This window comes from Manacus candei, unplaced genomic scaffold (genome assembly GCF_025592945.1).
Source record: "Manacus candei isolate 608988 ecotype Guabito, Panama unplaced genomic scaffold, ASM2559294v1 h1tg000113l, whole genome shotgun sequence".
NCBI lineage: Eukaryota > Metazoa > Chordata > Aves > Passeriformes > Pipridae > Manacus > Manacus candei.
The window spans coordinates 2,450,001-2,469,006 of NW_026138161.1; the positions used below are offsets into that span (position 1 = coordinate 2,450,001).

Here is a 19,006-nt window from a genome sequence, read left to right on the forward strand (position 1 = left end):
GTTCTCTGATCACTTTTTCACTGTGTCTAGGTGGGAGTCCCCTGTCTTGTGGTAGTTGTTGGGAGAAACTGTTTTCATAAGTATTTTCCTTGTAGCGGACAGGAGAAAAACCAAATAAGAAGCTGAAGAGAGTGAGAGGAAGAAAGCTGAGCACAGAGCAAACCCTGACAGTCCAGATCTCTCTTCAGGTTTTTGTTTAAAGAAGCTGAGAAAGGTGAAGTCTGGGACTTCTGACACTGATCAAAGGATAAGAAAACAGTCTCACCTGAAAAGGTTGATGTGCCAGCAGTGCAGCAGCAAACTGGAAGATGTAGCTGAGAAATGCAAGACAAAGAAAAGGCACTGCAAGGAATACTGAGCTTGTGATCCTGACACATACTGTGTCTGGGGAAGCTCAGCTTCTTTTGTTCCAGAAATTGCCTTTAAATGCTTGGTAGTAAGTTGAGAAAAACAGCATCTGATAAGTATCTTGGGCATAAACCAGGCACTGCTGGCCCTTGCTGTCCCTGACCAGCTTCTTCCTGGGGTTCCCCCAGTGCTGCCCGTGGCCCTGGGCCCCATCTTGAACTCCAGGGATGTCAGTCCCTACCCCAGGGACTGTGCAGCAGTGCTGTTCTCCAGCTCCCCACAGCCTTGGGCCCTGTAGAGCCAGGCCCATGTCCTGCCTGGCCTCAGCCCATCCCTGTGGCCCTCCTGGGCCATCCCAGGGCTTTATTTGACCTTGTTCCCCTTGCTGGGCCTGTCCCTGACCCCCACATGCAGGCTGACATCCTGCCTGGCCTCAACCCATCCCTGAACCCAGGGAGGTGCTCAGTGCCCTCCGCTCGGCCTGTCCTGCTGCAGAGTTCAGAGTCGCATCTCTAGTGAAAATTTAAATCTGAATTATTTTTCAGAAGCTTTTGTCTAGTTTTAACTTTGCATGCATCTTGCCCATCCAGCTGCCTGTTTTTACAAAACCAGCAGAAACTTTGTAGTTTTGAGACTGCTGTCCCCCTCTCAGGTTTGTCTGAAACTGGCAGAGATAGCAGAGGCGTGCAGGGCTGCTGCGTGTGCTGTTTTCCTGTCTTGAAACAGGTTTACTGTTTGCTGGTTGTTTGCTCCGAATTTCTATTTGTTTTGATGGCTTTTGATTTAAAAATATGTTATAAACTAAATTAAATGTGCATATTTTTTCTTTAAATGCTAGGCAGGCATTTATTATTCGAGATTTACAATAACCTGTGTGCATTAAAGTCTTTTAAGTTACTGTTACTTAGTGACTAAGCCTGGAGGTTTTAGGGCAGTGACAAATACACAGACATGGTCATAAAAATGGAAGACTGCAGGCAGCACTGAAACTGCAGCACCAAGTCAGGATGATGTAGAGCTTATGGCTCTTGTACAGCAAACATACATTAAGGCTCTCCATCTGCAAGTCTACATGAGTTTGCAATACACTAATTTGAGACTGATGGGAAGAATGTTGCTTATGGGAAATTATCTGATTGCTTTTGCAGCTAGGGAGAAAGGGAAGTTGTAAACTTAAAGCATGAACAAACATTTGTTAAAATTTTTAGTGCAGGAGTAGGCTGCTTCAAATATTTGAATATCAACAAAAGGTTTCTTTCTGCTAATGTATAATTTTTTTGTTGCAAGTAAATTATAAGCAACTTATTGCAGTGGCCCATTTGCACTGCCATAAATGCTGAATGTGTACTCTTAGTTTGCAGCGTCCCTTGACATGTTTAATGCACCTTTTTATTTAGTAAAGCTGTGTTTCACAAATGCCTGTGGAAATTTACTGAAATATTTTATGTACTATTTTATCTGTAAAAACTCCTTCATGCTTTTTCATCGAGGCGCTCGAGCTGCATTGACCTCGAGGGCAGAACTTGATGGGAGTTTGCCTTGATCTGAGTATTTCAGTCTTTTGGGGTTTGTGGAAATGGGAAGTTATGGTCAGCAAACCGGAAAGAAGAGGAGGACTAAATACAGGGAGGAAAAAGCTTGCATAAAATTTGAGCTTAGCTTACTAGTCATTCATCTTCTATGCCTTTTTGTCCTCTAGAACCTTGTTAGATGGACAGTTACTGTCACAGTGGGTGCTTGTGAGACAGTTGGGGAAGAGGATGAACTCAGATTCTGTGCTTTTGCCTACTCAGTTGTTATCTACAATAAAGGATTCTTTTGTATTTTTTAATACTACAAAAGTGGAAGGAGTAAGGGTTATGGTTTTGATTGGTAGTTGTTAATTGGTTTTGGTGTAAAATGTATTGATAGACCAAGTCCTGACATTAAATGTGCTTTACAGTGCAGCCTCCAGAAGTCCTGGTTGTGGGTTCTGCCAGTAATACAGATGCTGAACTTGAAATGAAAATGCTGAGTACTGAAAAAGGAAAATAAAATTAATACCAGCAAAATTCCTCCTATTTGTGGCCCAGATTTCTAGAGATGACACTAATTCATGGTTAATTTTGAGTTATGCAGAGTAATTTGCAATACAGAAAAAGGAAGTATAGATGTGCTGGATTTGCAGACTTTTTGAAAGATATCTAGAAGAGTATTTGCCTGTTTTACTCTGTGCTAGGTTCTCTCATTGCAAAACTAATTCATAATCATGCTGTGTTGGGAAGGAAGAGGGGAACTTGCATCTAAAATAATTATCTGCTGTTTTAGTGAGATGAACTGAATCAATCTGGCTTTTGTCCCCAAATCCTCCAGGTGGCAGTCGTGTACCAGAGTTAATATGAGGGTTTTTCTGGCATTGAGTCTTTCCTTACTGTCCTTGGGATGGCAACAACTGCTTGCCGAAGTGCCGCAGAGGGTTCTGCTGTCAGCTGTGGCAGTGCAGTTGAGCACGTAACTTGGACCCAGACTGGTTTCATAGACTTGTGCAGCCCTAAACTGGGATGTGGTGGACACAACAGTATATTTATCTCTTCAGTTGTTAGTTAGGAAAATAAGCCCTTGAAAACAAGCTGTGATGGAGCAGATTTAGTTTGTCTGTGTAAGCTTATGTGGCAGTGCCTGCAGACCTGTTAACTTCCCTGTAAAAATGGTTGAGAAAAAAATTATTTCAGTTACAAACTTCCGTGGTTTTGTGCATTCAGAAATCTTTAATCACATCATTTTGCCATTATATATTATATGAATTATAATGGGACATTTACTTACTCTCCTTTTGATTTTTATGGTCTAACTTAAGTAGGAAGCTCTTTGATTTTTTTATATTAGATTATCTAGTCTTCCCTCATTATGAAACCATTGTGATCCAGTCTGCCTTCTTTACCAGACCGAGACTTTATACTGGGTCTGTAAATAACATGGATTTGAAATGGAAGTTTTCCCCCTGCCTTGTGCCGATGAAGAAACTGGTGGGTTTTGGATTCAGTTTTATGGGGAAGGATTTTGGTAGGATTGGTCCTATCAGGTAGCAGAGACTCTTCAGTTCAGGTGGCAGGCTGCTTCATTCCCTGTCTTCACTTGCTCATTTATGTAGAGGAAACAAAATCCATAATACTGGGACTGTATCTCTTTCTGCTCCAGGTGTTGAATCTGAAACTCCTCATGTCACTACCTGACAGAAAAGTGCCCTGTAAGCTGCAGTTGTCTGAGTGGCTGCTCTTTGCCTCTGCTGTATGGAGGGATGTGATAAGTGCTCTTCCTGTTATGTGTTGTCTTCTTGTTGCTGTTAAAGGTTACCACAGACTTCAAGCTTTGCTTGCACCTTTTACAGCTTGAGGAGCATTTTTGTAGAGAAGCAAAGTGCTGTGACTTCCTTTTTTAGGGAGTTGGTGGAGCAAAACAGAAATGGCCAAGGTGCCTGTGCTGTGAGGAGCAGCTTGAGGATGGCTGCTCTTGGCTGATGGAGGGACAGTCCCTGTGGAATCATAGAACCATTTAAGTCAGGAACCTTTAAGATTATCAAATCCCACCATTAACCCAACACTGCCAAGTAGTTCAGCTCTTATGTAATGGGGGTTGTGGGCTGGGTCTGGACCTGTTTAGGCTTTGACCAAGTATCATCAAGTTCCCAGGTATATGATCTGCATCTTCAATTCCCTTCTTCTGTTGTTGTTGGGGCGCTGTAGCCCACTGAGAGGACCACAAAAAAATGGAGTAGCTGTACTTATGAGCTGCCTAACACATCTCTCCACACCTTCTGTTGTCCAGAATTTCATGTAAATGTCCAAAGCTAACTAGAAGAGAAGTGGAGGCTTCAGTTATGCAAAGCTACAAATCTGAGTTGAGTTTCTAAAAATAATCAGTAGGTGACAATGTACCTCAGTAGATGACAATGTACCTCACAAAGGAGGGTATTTGGGTTGGCTTAGGGAAATGTTAGCATTAATGTTGAAGATTTGGCAGGCAGTACTTGAAGACACCAAGTACTTCTCGGCCATATTTTTATATGTCTTGAAAGCTGAATGTGAAAACCCAAAAGCCTGTTAAATTCGCTTTTGAAGCTGTAGAGGGAAAAATGGAAAAGGTCAAGAAATGTAAAAATTGCAGTTAATCTGGGATGTTAATTTGGTTGTGCCTAACGATTGCTGTTCCTTTTCTTTGTACTTTTTAAATTACTAGCTTTGTAGGGATTTTTGTCTTTAAATGAATTTGATAATTTCAGTTTTATTTTTTAAAGAGTTTATCTTTTTATTACCCAGCTGAACAGTTATGTTAATGAGTTTGATTTGCATTCTGCTTGTAAGATTAAAGTTGATGGTGAGACTACATAGTTAACTAATGGCAACATTAGTTTGCAGTTCTGAGAGTTTAAGTGCTCAACAGGCTAGTTTTCTGTCAGTTTTCAAAGCCAACTGCTAATTAGAGATGTTCAGTCTTTCCAGTTAACTCACTGAGAAATGGGCACATGAATTCTGATAGCAGAATATGACTTTCAGATAGCTCTGCTGGTATCTGCTGCAGTCTCTATTGCTTGGAAAGAAATGCCTTTTATGTCTGATGGTATAGCTTGATGTCTAATGAAAAAGAATCTTAAAAAACAAAATTGCTGAAGTCTCAGCTTAATTTCAGTTTGTATTCTTCGTGGAGTTTAGCTTCTGAGTAAGCTAAATCATTTAGTTATTAGTATTGTTTATCACCACCATAGGATTGTTTTTGTGCAAGCTTTTTAGTAGTGACAGGGAAACCTGTAAAAGAGCTGTTTTGCCTGCGACAGTCCAAAGCAGTCCAGTATTGTGGTGTCTTCAAAGACAGAGGGGATTGGAAAGTGGAGCCCTCGTGCAGAACAGGGAGCCAATGGTGCCTTTGAAACAAGCGCTGCCTCCAGCCTGCCCTGTTTGCTCCTGCTCTTCTCCTGCAGTCAGAGTGCTGTACTGATGCTCGAGTGTGTGCTCTCCTGCTCCAAATCAGACTAGTGAGGAAGCCTGTGGTAAAGCAAACCTTAAAAGAACAAAAACAGGGAGAGTGGGAGGCAGAATTTCTGAAGAAAATGAACGTAAAACTATTGCCACCATTGATGGTTTTTTTTGCCAGGCGAACCATTCTTACTAAATGTACACCAGAAATGTTGTGTGTGCTGTGGTGGTTTGGTAACCTCCTTCTGTTTTGCCTCATCAATCTGTTTTCAAGTTTTTGTGGAAATAGGAGGCTGTACCTGTAAGAATGCCAAGGAGATGTTGCTGTCTGTAATAGTCAAATACAGAGTTGGGAGAGTTACCTCTGTACCCAGTGAGGAGGTCACTGTTGAATGTTTTTCACTTCTAATTAGGGTGTTGAACTGAAGTACTTATCTGTGGGGCATTTGGGTGAAAGTTATTGTTTGTTGAAAGGATCTGTTAATCAAGTGAAAGTGAAGGTAGTTTCTCATGTGGAAACCTAATTTAAAGGTTGTATGGAAAAATAAGCTTTGAAGGCTGATAGACAGTAATTCTTGAGGAATGTTAGCTTTTCTGTTCTGGTTTTTCTTTCCTCAATATAGACGTACATTAAGTGTAACAGAGGAGACCAGAGCTAAAAAAGTCTGGTAAGTGGGAACAGTTTAGGTCACAGTTTCTTGTAATTTGTATATGCTATGGAAGTATCTTATTCAGGTGTGTAGGAGAAATGTCCTGAACCGTTGTCAAACGCCAGTTCATTCCTCTCTGTGTGTCTATCCCAAAGCCTTCCTAGTTTATTCTGAAGAGCTGGTGTAAGAGGAGAAAACAGCTACAAGAACTTGAGGAAAAGCTGTAGGCATCATAGGCAACAAGATGACTTTTTTCTCTATCCTGAAGAGCAGACTACTTGAATTAAGTAGAAGTCCAATTACTAACAAATTGCTTGTTTTCTGTCCCATGCAATTTAGCTTTTTGGTCGCACTTGCTGTTAAGCTGATAGGTTCGAATATCCTGCTTGAAGTAGCCTGATTGTTTTTTAAAAAACTTTCCTGCTTTAGTGGAGACTATTTCTGTTCTGGGTAGTTTAATTCCATGTTCTGCAAGATTGGTTTGCATGAGTAGTTCCATTGACTCCCAGCAGACTCTGCATTCAGGCTGCTCAGCATTGGCACGGATGCATAAACCAGCCTCTAGTTTATGCTAATTTACAACTCAGACATCTTTTAGTCTCCAACCTTTCAGGGTGTAAAAGTAGCAGTTCCAGACTTGCAGTTTTTGTAGCCTAAGTGTTGCTCTGTGTGCCTAATGACAAACTGAAGTTATTTTAGAGTAAGTGCTATTTCTGCAGTAGCCAACACAGTTGTTGTTGAATGCTAAACAGGTTTTATGTTCTGTAGTGCCAGTAATTAGCTATTAAAACTCTACGCTGAATATTCTTCAGACAAAATATATTAACTAAGTAGTTTTTCACCATTTACTTTGAGAAATATTTTACAGTGTTGATTTTCTTATTCTGCCTAAAATAGACATCGAGAGATTTTTTGTACTTCCTTTGGAGCTGAGATTGGGAGGGCTTACGGAGCCATGTGGTTCTTACAGTATCCCAAGGAAGAAATAATTTGCACAGCATTGGTACTTGAGGTCTTAAGTCCTTTAAGCCTTCCTTAATGTACTTTGACATGTTGTAGATTATACAGATACTGCATATAGTGGCACAATAAGTTTTATTTTAATTAAGTTATTGCCTTTGACATGTCTGGTGTTTGTTTTTTTTTCTCCTAATAGGTGCAGGCAAAACACCGACTTTGGGAGGAGGATTCCACGCCAATCTGGGAAAGGAGTCACGTGCACAAACTCTGCAGAATGGTACTAGCAAGTTTTAGTCTTATTGATATTACCTTTTTTTTTGTTAATATGATTGATTACAATTAATTTTTAGTTTTGAAAGTGACCTTAAAACCTTGGCAGGCCTCTCGTTCAGTGGACAAGTCTGCCTGGTGCTGATTTTACATCGTGCTCTCATTTGGCTGCTCCACCTGATTGATGAGGTCAGGTAGCTGGCTGACAAAGGGTAATGGCACCTGACAATACTACCACAGTTTAAAAGGTCTTTTTCAAGGTTGACATGCCCATTGCACCTTCTTATTGTCTGTTAAACCTGTTGTGGCCTTTTATTTTGTCAGTTTTCGGGGTTCTTGAAATGCTTTACACATTTTTTTTTTAAGTATAATTCTTCCAATGTTTTTGGTTTTAAGCAGTACAACTGTGAGATAATGCATATATTTATGCACACTTCATAATAATCAGGTGCTTAATATGTGATTGTTGAACAGAGAGGGGAAAAATGGAAAAAAGGTTTCAGTGCACAGACGATATTTAAATAAATATTCTCATTACATGCTTTACGTTTTAATTGAGATCTACATAATCTACACTCTTTAAAGAGAGCTAATAAAACCAGCTTTTATTCCAGAAGCAGAACGGTCTTCCAGTTTCAATTGCTGTTACTCATATCAAGGGACAGGAGTTGTCATTTTTTGGCTAATTAATACTCCTGTCTCATGTCTCTTGGAGATGACAGCTGATGGACTGTCATAGCAAAGTCTCAGAAGCTGACAGGTAATTAACCAGGGATGTAGATGGGTTTTACTGATAAGGTACTCATTTGGGGGGGGGATATTTTAGAAAAAGATATTTTCCTAAATTAGTCTCACACTTGCAGCTCAAACACAGAAAATCTTAACTGCTATTATGCCTGCACAGGTATAAAAAATAAGATTGATATTATATCTCCATAGGCATAGACAGGTTAAGATTGATCTTTGTTATTGAATTCTAGTCAGATTGCTTTACTCAGCTTTATTCAGCTGATTTAGATACAGATTGTTTTATATACAGAATGTTTTATTCAGCTGTTTGTAGTGAAGACTATTGAGCCCTGTTTGTTTGGCAGAGTAAAGCTTGCACTTTAGGTGAGCTAGTTTCAGTGTCAGGCCTGAAGTTACTATCTCATGAGTTTTAAAAATGCCTGTATAATGTGTGACCTATATAAGTAGTGGAATAAAACCACTAAAATACCTTTTACAGTTAGCGAAGTTTGGTTTTCAATTTAGGCACTTTAATCAAAACTGTAATTTTGCACAGGCATTTTAAAAATAAGTTGGCTTTTTGTGGATAAGGACTGCCCAGTTGTCTTTAGTTGTAGAAAAGTAAAATGCTGATGGAAGAAAATCTGTCTGCATGCTTCTCAGAGTGTTTGAATCCTTCAAAAGCCCTTTTGGTTATGCTGAAAGGTAATCACAAGTAAAGACAGTGTAGGCGTTTTTCTGGAATCTAAACACAGCTCCTTTCCTGGATGAGTGTTTGCTGGGGAATATGTCTGAGCATCTTCCTTCCCCACAGCTTTTGTGTGTGGGGCCTCCCTGATCACACACAGTGATTCTGACTTGGCTGAAGTATATCAGCATCATATACAAGAAATTATACTTGCTTTAAATGAACTTATCTCCCAAACAGTTTTGAAACAGGAAAATAATTTCTCTTTTCACTTATACCTCTCTGAGGCTCTTTGCAGGTTTTCTTCTCTTTCTTTTTTTTTTTTTTTTTTTTTTGTGCCTATCCTTTATATAAGGAGCAAGTATTTGGTCTTTGATTTCTGTAGTCAACCTACATTTGTCATGCTGCCAATCTGTCTCTGGGAAAGTTCTTTTCAGTGAGCTAAGTGATGTTCTTGCTTAGTCCCAGGCATGACAACAGCAACTGATATTTCAGGTAGAGCAATTGGTGTTTGAAAGGCTTTTCTTTCTGCTGCTGTATAATGAGCTGGTTGTGTGCTGCTTTTAATCACACTTTTAGCTTTACATAGCTTTTAATTGCAAATTGAGCTATGGCAGTGAGCTTACAAAATCTCACCCTGTCACTGTGTGCCCATAATCATGGTTTTTTTTTTTTTTGGGGGGGGGATGAAATTATGTTAATATCCATTGTGGTTAGACTTCAAAGTGTAGCAAAGTAAATGAACTTACTGTATGTATCTTAGAGGAAAGGTATGGAGTTCTTCATTGAAACTGAAGTGCACAGATAGCTGACTGTACTAAAAATGAGCAGTTATCCTTGGATGGCTATGATGGCTGATCAGAAAAAATTTATTTATTTGTGGGTGCCACAATGTTGGCATTTCCAGAGTTAACTGAGCTGCAAAAGCACTGCTGAAATGAGCTCCTGCTGGGATGCTGGTGCAGCACAGCTCGAGAGCACCTTCAGTTCCTGCCACTCGCTCACGGCTCCTGCGTCAAGGCTGCCGCTGCCTTCCAGGGGTGTGAGCACACGGTTTTCTCCTGTAGGTTTTCTCCTGTATGCTGCTCCATGCAGGCCATGGCCAAAGGGAAGAGCCAGGCTCTGGGAAGCAGGGGTGGTTGGCGGATGGAAGTCATCCCCAGAGGATTCGAGAGCAGCTGAGAGCGTGTGTGTGGTCTGAGCGCTGGCGGGTCTCACTCTGCGCCTGCTCTGCCTGCCAGCAACCTGCAGGCTTGATGTGGTGGGGGAAGAGTCCAGCAACAGAGCAGGGACTGGCTGGTTTTTAAAAAACAACCACTTTCCCCTGCTAGCCCTCCATCCCCCCACTCCTTCCCCATCTAGTTTGGGCCAAATTCTTCCTTACTGTAATGTCTGTGTTTTCCGGGGAGGTGAAAGGGAGGTGATATGGGCTCACTGTCTCTTATTTAATTACCAGTGAAGCAGCTGGGGTTGGCTGAGTGTATGATGCTGCTGTTTTTTGAGGCTTTTAGTGAAAGGATGTTTAGAATTAGATGAAAAACAGTTTTTCATTAGGCTGCCTAAGGTAATAACTTTATTTATTTTTTTTTCCTGCATTCTAAAGTGAAGAAATGCAGAAGTAAAATCTCCCAACAACTGCTCAACAGTTCTGGACTCTTCTAAAACATCATTTTGTGCATTGGTGGTTTTATATATATGTGTGTATATATATATATATATATATATGTGTGTGCTGTAAACAGAGCCATGAGCAAATCCTGAAGGTTTTTTTAGTTTCCAGGTTTGTGTGAGAGTGTCTTTTATACATAACTAGTCTCCTTTATCACATGTGCCTTTGCTGTACGTTTCCTCACTATTTATAATGCGGTGGGACATGGCAATTCATAGTTCCTCCCTTTCTTTGCTGAACCAGCTGATGTTTGTGTGTGTTTGCTTGGGAATTGGCTGCTTACAAAAATGGGAGTCTTGTTTACACTTGCTAAAATATTTATGCAGGAAAGACTTAATACTGTTGTATTTGTTCATAATCAGTTTGATTTTCAGTGTGCAGTACTATGCTAATTGAGTGTATGAAGCTCCATGAGTTCAACAAGCTCAGGTCCACAAAATGCTTTGTATCTGTGCACATAGAGTTCATTTTTGTAGTAAAACCCTGCACACCCATGAGATTTTTCAGCTTCAACTTTGTTTTAGAGGATTTGAAAAAAATAGCTAAATATCACTGGGGTTTTTTTGAGAAAGAAGAATTATCAATAAAATACTAGCTCAGAGGGGAGACCCTTTGACAAGACTTCTTCCTCTGTGTCTGGGCCTCTTCAAATTCCTACAGTATTGGTTAATTCTTATGGTTACCTACTGGGCTGAAGGGCAAAGTGCTGTCTCTTTAAATCTCATTTTACAGCTCTGTGCTGCATTACATAATCTCTCTAAATAGCCAGTTTATTCTTGTTTCCTTGCAGGCAATCTGCTCTCACTGTATCCGTGTCAGAGTCGTCGTTACAAGGGAGTTGTTCTTGACTTGGAGCTCTGATACTTTCAATAGTCCTCAGTGACCAAAAAGAAAAGGGAGAGGAGAAGGAAGGTCAATGGCATGATTATAACTTGAAAGCTTCAGTTGCAGATATTCAAATTTGGTTTAAACTAAGTTTGAAGATTGCAGCTGCATCTAGCTTAATCCAATTTCTGAACTGTTGTGCTGTGTTTTTAATTATTTCATGAAATGAATGTGTGTTTTCCCTCAGTCCTCTTAAATACCAAAACATAGCTAACAGTATTTTAATGCTAAATGGGAAGACATTTCTGAAGATGTTTTGTAATGCATTTTTGACTGTTTACATTTAAACTATTTACTTAATTCTTTAACCTGTGTCGTCATCACTAATTTCATAGCTGGTTTATTACAAGTGATTGTGGAGGGCCCTACTTCCTCCCAGAACTACACATCATGAATTAGAGCGGGACAATGTATTAAATGCGTGAAGAACAGAAGTATCCAGAAGGGAGGAACAGAAAATGCTGTTTAACAAAACTAAACCAACAAGGGAGGAGAGGATAGTACAATCCTAAAATAATTGAAATTGGAAGAGACCTCTGGAGGTCCACAAAGTGGTGGCTTTGAAGTTGCATTAAGCTGCTCAGGGCCTAGTGCAGCTGAGCTCTGGTGATCCCCAAGGAAGGATATGATACAGTTGCCCTGGACAACCTGTTCTCTGATGGTTGACCACCCTCACTGTGAAGAATTTTTCCCTCCTGTCTAGTCAGAACTTACTTTGATGAAATGTGACTCTTGTCCTTTTGCTGTGCATCTCTGATGATTCTGGCTCCATCTTTATAACCTTCCACTGCATAGCTGGAGACACCAATGAGGCTCCTTCCTCAGCTTTCTTGTCTTAAGACTAAGCAAATTCATTGTCACCTCACACAATGTGCTCCAGTCTCCTAATCATGTTAGTGACTCTGCTGGATTTGCTCCAGTATGTCAGTGCCCTGTCTTGTGCAGAGGAGTCCTGAACTGGACAAGGTACTCTAAATATAGTCTCAAGTGCTGAACAGGGGATAATAATCACTTATCTTGACCTGCTGGTTGCAGTCTTAATAATGTGGCTCCGGGATGAAGTTGACCTTCAGCACTGCGATTGGGTGCTGCTGTATCATGTTCATCTTTTTGTCCATGAGGAATCTAGATCCTTTTCTGCAAACCTACTTCTTAGCCAAACAGTCCCCAGCCTGTATTGTTGCCCTGCAGTTCTTCTGTCCCAGGTGCAGAAAAATTGTGTTTGTCTTGTTCACAAGGCTTCTGTCAGCTCATTTCTGCAGTATCTTCAGATTCCTCTGACTAGCAGCTCTGCTCATCAGTGTACTGACCACTGTCCTGATGGGATGTCATCTGCAGGCTGGCAGAGGGAATCTCCTGGCCCATTGTTTGTGTTTTTAATGAAGGCATTGAACAGTATTGACCCCAGTATCAATCTCACTTGTAAGTCTGAGGGTGAAAGTCCTGACCACTACCCTTGGAACCACGCTGGTTTTTCACCCAAGTTGCAGTTCACCTGCCTAGTCTAGATCTCCTCAATTTGGCTACCAGGGATAATGACGAGATGGAAGGAGGGAAGAGCTGTGGTTACGGTTTACCTTGACTGCATTCTGGTTGTTATTGCAGGTGGGCACGATCTGCCCTCATTGAACTGCCAGTACAAATGCAGTTCCTGGTAACCTTCTTGCCTTTTGTGTGTCTGGAAATGGTTTCCAGGTAGACTTTTTCCATAGCTTTCCAAGAAACTGAGGGGAGGTTGACTTGCCCCTAGAGTCTTACTTTTCTCCCTCTGGAAGATGCTTGCTGATGCTTGCTGCCTTCGAGTCAGAGAGAACTACTGATTCCTGCAACTTTTTAGAGATGGCAAAGGTGGCTCTTTTTCACAGCCCCCTTGGCATCCTCAGATGCATCCCATCCAGTCCAATTAACTTGTGTGTGGAGATTTTTCTTAAGTGAGCCCTTGTTCAGTTTTTCACTGCCACAGATAATGCTTCATTTCCTCCAAACTCACATAAAGACCTGAAAACAAACACTGCAACAGAACACCAAGGAGACTCATGAACTGCTGTAAAGACAAGCTGCCAGGTACCCTGTCTACTCAACATCCTGCACATTGATATGGAGTGTCCTTGTGCTTTGGGGAGACTGTACTTCTGGCCTCTTTGGCCTTCACAACAGTACCTCAAGGGGTCTTGAGTCTGAGCAAACTGAAGCCTTCCCTTTGAAATCCAGGGTTGTAATTATGCCACCCATCTTCCTCACGCTCACAGAATCACAGAATATTCTAAATTGGAAGGGACCCACAAGGATCATTGAGTCCAACTCTGAAGTGACACCTCAAGATCTTGCTCATCTCTGGGTTGCTGCAACCAAGCCTGCCATCAGACTTTACACTCTCCACTTCTTCCTTTCTAGGGGCGGTAGGTATATAACAGTGCTTCTACTTGACCTGTTCCTGACATGCCCTGGAAGTCCACTGGATTGCCTGTGCCCTGCTATGGTTCCCTTACAGCAGAAGCTGGGGTGGTTCACCATGAGAACCTGCTGTCTAAAGGAGGCCTCATCTTCAAGATCAAATGGTCTGTGGCAGCTGCTCATGACAGTGTTTCCTTTGGCCTTGCCTCTCATATGGACCCATTAACTCTTTATTGGCCTGTCACTTGTTTTTCAGCAGAGCTTCACACATTCAGGCTGTTCCTTTGTGTAGAATGAGTCCCTGTCACCTTCCCTGTCTGTCCTTCTTGTGGAGCCTGTAACCATCCATCTCATGACTCCAGCCATGTGAGCTGTTCCACCATGTATCTGCTACTCCCCAGTGAATCTGTAGTTTTGCAACTGTGCGTAGGCTTTGAAGTGAAGTCTTCCAGATTGTTTCCTTTGTTGAATACAGTCTTTTCTTTAACTCTTCCTCCTGTATCAATTCTTGTCCCTGGCTTTGATTTCAGTAATGAGTCTTCTAGTCTAGTGTCTCTCCCATTTTCTTGTCCTTCTTGCTTTCCTTTCTGTTAGGATAGAAACTAATTCTAATCCTCTCATTTCTACCTTCAGTAGCACCATATTGAGTTTTCTCTTGTTGTCTTTTAAAATAATCATTGCTTGAACTCATCATTGCTTAAAGTTCTCCTTTTCTGGTTTTGTCTCATATCCTCCTAAATTTCTTTACTTAATAAAGCATTGAAAGACTTCCTCTTCTACTCAGACCATTGCTTCAGTTTTACCCTCTCTGATGTGCCGACTGCCTTGTCCCTTATGAGTCGTCTTTTATCATTAATGCCTTCTGTCTCATCCATTTCCCTCATCTTCTTCACATTTCATGTGTTAACTTTCCCCATCTCTCCTTGAAGGAAGATAAGGAGCATCTTCTCCTTTTCATTTGGGATGATACTACATGTTTTTTGTGTGTGGGTGTGTTTTGTTTTGTTGGGTCGTGGGATTTTTGTTCTTGTTGGTTTTGTTTGGTGATTGTTGTTTGTTTTGTTTGGTGATTGTTGTTTGTTTTGTTTGGTGATTGTTGTTTCTTTCAAGTGCAGCCTTTTCCTTTGACAAACTTCTTCATTCTAAACGTACCTTTTCCATCTAATGCCATGCCATGGCTGGAGCTAGGGTGGCAAAATTTAGATGTCTATGTGAGCTCTTCATTCTCAGCTCCTTTCAGAGTCTCTGCATAGAGACAGACAGATTTAGGGTGTGATTAATTTAATCCGAAAGGAAGTCAAATGACTCATTCTCTGAAGCGTCTGTTTCTCTTCACTCACTGAAAGGAAGTCTATATTGACTAAGCTCAGCCACTCATCTCTGAAGATAAGGGTGATGAATCGTAGGCTTTGGTGTCTGCTGGATCCCTTTGCTTTTGTGGATCTCCTTGTTGACACAGACTTAACGTGGCCAAAACTGAAGTAGGAACTGCATCCAACTGCTCTGCCCTTTTGGATGTTAACAAGTTCAAGCTTCTTCCCACTGAGGCCACTCACAGCTTTCCTTCCTCCTGTCTTGTAGATCCACCCTCTCCAGCATCTGCTAAAACATGCATGTGTCCTAGCCATAACACTCACTTATTTGTTTCTTGAATAAGTGTCTCTTGACTTTCATTGCTTTTTCTCTCTGATCAGAACATGCTCCAGAGCCAGGAAAACAGAAAAGTAGTGACTTGCAATGCTAAACTTCTGGTGCCTTAACCTCTTCATCAAAGGATTTTTAAAGGAATGTTGTTTTCCCATCCTATTTGCCTGTTCACATGCGTGATTGCTGTTACTTATCTCGTAACAGTTCAACAGGGAACTTTCCTGGTGTTATGAGGCTGCTGTGTCTGAGTTCCAGCTTGCTGGACCGCTGTGCTTCTGAGGCTTGTTTGGGTGTCAGTAGGTGTGGGCTTTCCTATTTCGATGCAGGCTCTGGTAACTCACAGCAGCACAACACTCAGCTCATGCTGGAGCCCTTGGTGGCTGAACCTTCAGGTGTCTCAGTGCCTTACTCACCTTTCTCAGAGCTTCAGCTTCCAAGGTTTGCAGGCAACTGCACTAATCAGCAAAGACCTGAAGAGACAGGCAAAACACTTATTTAAGGAAAACAAACAAAAAAACCTCAGAGGCAGAAAAACCACTTTTTAGCCAGCATAAGTTACTCCAAGAATTTGGATAAAACCAGAAGATTTTATTTCCTTGCCTGTTTCTGTATTGCTCTTGGGGACCCATGGAGTTTGATTCAGAGGCCTCTGAGGAAGCCCGGATCCTTCTGGTACTTCAGCTTCTCCTTCAGCACATGGAGAATCTCTTCTTTCTTAGATGGCTAATGACACCCTGTGTTTCATCATCTCCAGTTTTCTTTGTTAAAAGTTCATCAGCTGATCTGGGACAGCCTTTTGGTTATACATGGATTAATTACTTGAGTTGGAATTTGAAAATTTTTATTGTCTTAAGCTTTGTCTGTTGCTAGGGAATGATGAATAAAGTGCTGTTGTGGAGATGCTTTTGATGTGCTGCTTATCCTTACAGGGACAGTATAATGGAAAAGAATCCAAATCTTCTTTAATGAGATCTGTTACTTTTCTAAAGAAGATGATCTGGGATCCTTTAAGTAAAGAGCAGAGGATCTGCTGGAGATAATGTAATGGTAGGATTTTGCCCAGAGACTGATTGACAACTTAAAACTTTGAACACAGCATTCCACTGGGTTGAAATACATGAGTCAAGCTTTGCTGATCTTCCTTACTGTGTTCCTGTGTTTGCTTAGCCAGAAAAGGGAAAAATTAGAAAAGACATTTCTAAAATTCCTTGAAGGTGTCTATTCAGTCTGTATGTGTATGACTACACAGGGAGATTGTCTGAGGACAGTCTCTGTTGTTTCTTTTAATTTTGAAGATTGTCTTTGAAGTTGAAAAAAAAAATTGCAGTCTTGATCAAATGAGTTAACACGATTCCTCTTGTCTTAACTAGTAACAAAATATTTGCATGTTCAGCCGCCTTGAATTGGCCTGTTTGTGACTGCGGAGTCAAAGGTGTCTTTCATGATTCCTTTGCTCTGTCTCCTCTCCTGTCTCTGCTCTGTCTCTTGGTTTATTAGCTGGCTGTGGGCAAGAGAACTCTCGTGCCAGGGAAGCACAAACCTCTGCTTTGTTTTGTCAAACAAAAGAAGAAATGCCCTCTAAAATTCTGGACGCTTGTGAAATTTCTTGCCTGGATATTGAAGTTTTGGCCTTTTGTATCTCAAAATTTCTCCCTGTTGACTTTGACAATTTCTGTGTGACACAGAGTAAGACAATATATATCATGCTTGTGGAATTCACTGATGGAGATTTATCGCCCTACAGCCTTGTGTAGGTAATTGGAAGCTGTCATTTCTCTCGAGAGCAATTGTTTACTTAAAGACAGTTTATCTAGTGGGCTAATGTTTTTTAAAACATTTGCTTTTTATAGTACCATTCACGAGGAGATGAACTTGGATATTAATGAGTCTATCTTCCTCCTCGTACCATGTGGCACAAAATAGGCGACTGCCTCTCTCCACCTTCCTCCCCCTCTACTAATGTCTATAAATTTCAGTGCTAGTAATGTGCTTCTTCTAACAGGCATATGAATTAAATAATTTTAGCTTTGGAATGCTGTTTGACAAGCTTAAAATATACTCCAGGTAACATAGCTTTGGTTTAAGTTCCATGTAACTGCTGCTCTCTTTTTTGATAGTGAAAAACATGTATGTCACTTATATGGCATAGGACTGCCTTTTAAACATTGAAACATGAGTTTTGAAGTGTTTGTGTCATTTTGTAGGCACTGTGGCTCAAAACTTGAGAGGGAAAAGGTTGTTGTTGTTGCTTTTTATTGCTGTGTTCTCTGATAGTGCCGAGTTCCTTTTCATGTGTCAAAAGTGCCTTCTTGTTTTGCTCTATGAAATAAATTGGAGAGTGATGTGACACTGCAGGGAAGCATTCCCTAAGCCCAAGGGTTTGCAAGTGTGATTTGCTTGTGGAGCTATTGCATTTTTCTTGGGAGATGGCTTTTCTGAAATAATGGCTGCAGCACTAAACTTCTGGACCCTCTGCAGAAATAACAGAAAAAATTTAGTGCCTGTGTACCCTGTTTTTATAAGGAGACTGTGATTTATTTGCTTATGTTCTTGCATACACCTTTGTTCTCGTTTCACCTGCACTTTGCAGCAGAACACAAGTTAGTTGTGATCCCATCTCGTCATGGCTGGTCTTGGAGGAACCAGAATGGATCTGTTGTTGTGGGACACAAGTGACATCTGTCAAAGTGTGTCTGTGAGAGGATGTGCAGGCACCTTGTATTCCTGTTGTATTCCTGTTGTAGGGCTGTAAGAGCACCTGCCCATGCACATCTGGCACACTTTCTGTCATAGGCATCCAGCAGTGGCTGAGGGAGCACTATCAGAGCAGTATCAGCAGTGCATGTGATGATGCTTCTCCACAACATTACCACCTCATTCCCTGTGCAGAAGTGCATGTGCAGCTTTGATTGTCCTCTTGCCTTCCCAGTTGTGTGAGGTGTCCTCCCAGATGCACAAGCACAGCCATTGCAAAAGAGTGGCTCCTGCTCGATGCCTTTGCTTGCAGCAGCATTTCCCAGGCAAACAGAGTGCACTGGTGGAACACCCAAATGTAAGGGCAAACAAAAAGAAACACAGGCTTCTGTAAAGGTACGAAGTATGTGTTCAGTTGGAAGGTTCTGTGCCCAGTACAGCCAAACCAGCAAATTTATCAGCAGACTGACCTATGTCAACCCTTGGTCAAAAGAAGAAACCACCAAGAACCTCAAAGCCAAACCCTGATTCCAGCCTGAACAACAGCTCTATGCACTCACACAAGTGATCCCTGACCTGGTACGCAGCTCCCTGGACTCCATTTCCATGGTAAGCATCTCCAAACAGCAAAGCCAGTTTGATCCCAGCCTTTCCCATCCCTCAACTGGCCTTTCCCATTCCCTTCATCCAAATATGCTGTGCCTTGGCTTGGGCAATGCATCTGTTTACTGGTACAGTGAAATGATTTGAGTTTCACAAGCAAAATCAAAAATTAAAAAGAATCAACCCTTTTTTTTTCTTTTCCTATTTACCTTTGATCACTTCACTCCTCTACATGCCACCACACAGTGGAGGAGGGAATGGATGACGTAGGAATGAGCAGGAGCCTCTTAAACCGGCTTTGTAGCAGAAGAGGCTGAACGTGGGACTGCGTAGCGAGCTCCTCTCTTTCTTTTTTTTCTTAGCTTTTCTTTCTTTTTTTTTAACATTTATTTGTAACCCACTGTCCTGTTACGTTCAGTCCTGCACAGAGTGAAGGAAGGTGTTTTCTGTTCTTTTGGCTTGACTTGCAGTGAGTGGGAAGAAATTTTAGAAATGTTCTGTTCATTGACTGCTGCTGGCA

At 41.3% G+C, this 19,006-nt stretch overlaps 1 protein-coding gene across 2 annotated transcripts in view; it reads left to right on the forward strand.

The window, feature by feature from the left end:
* Positions 1-19,006, forward strand: part of BRF1 (BRF1 RNA polymerase III transcription initiation factor subunit) — a 175,295-nt gene that overhangs the window by 8,515 nt on the left and 147,774 nt on the right. For both annotated transcript variants that reach the window (XM_051769943.1, XM_051769944.1), the window contains one exon: positions 7,104-7,184. In XM_051769943.1, coding sequence (XP_051625903.1) covers positions 7,104-7,184 — 81 coding nt within the window. The remainder of the gene's footprint in view (positions 1-7,103; positions 7,185-19,006) is intronic.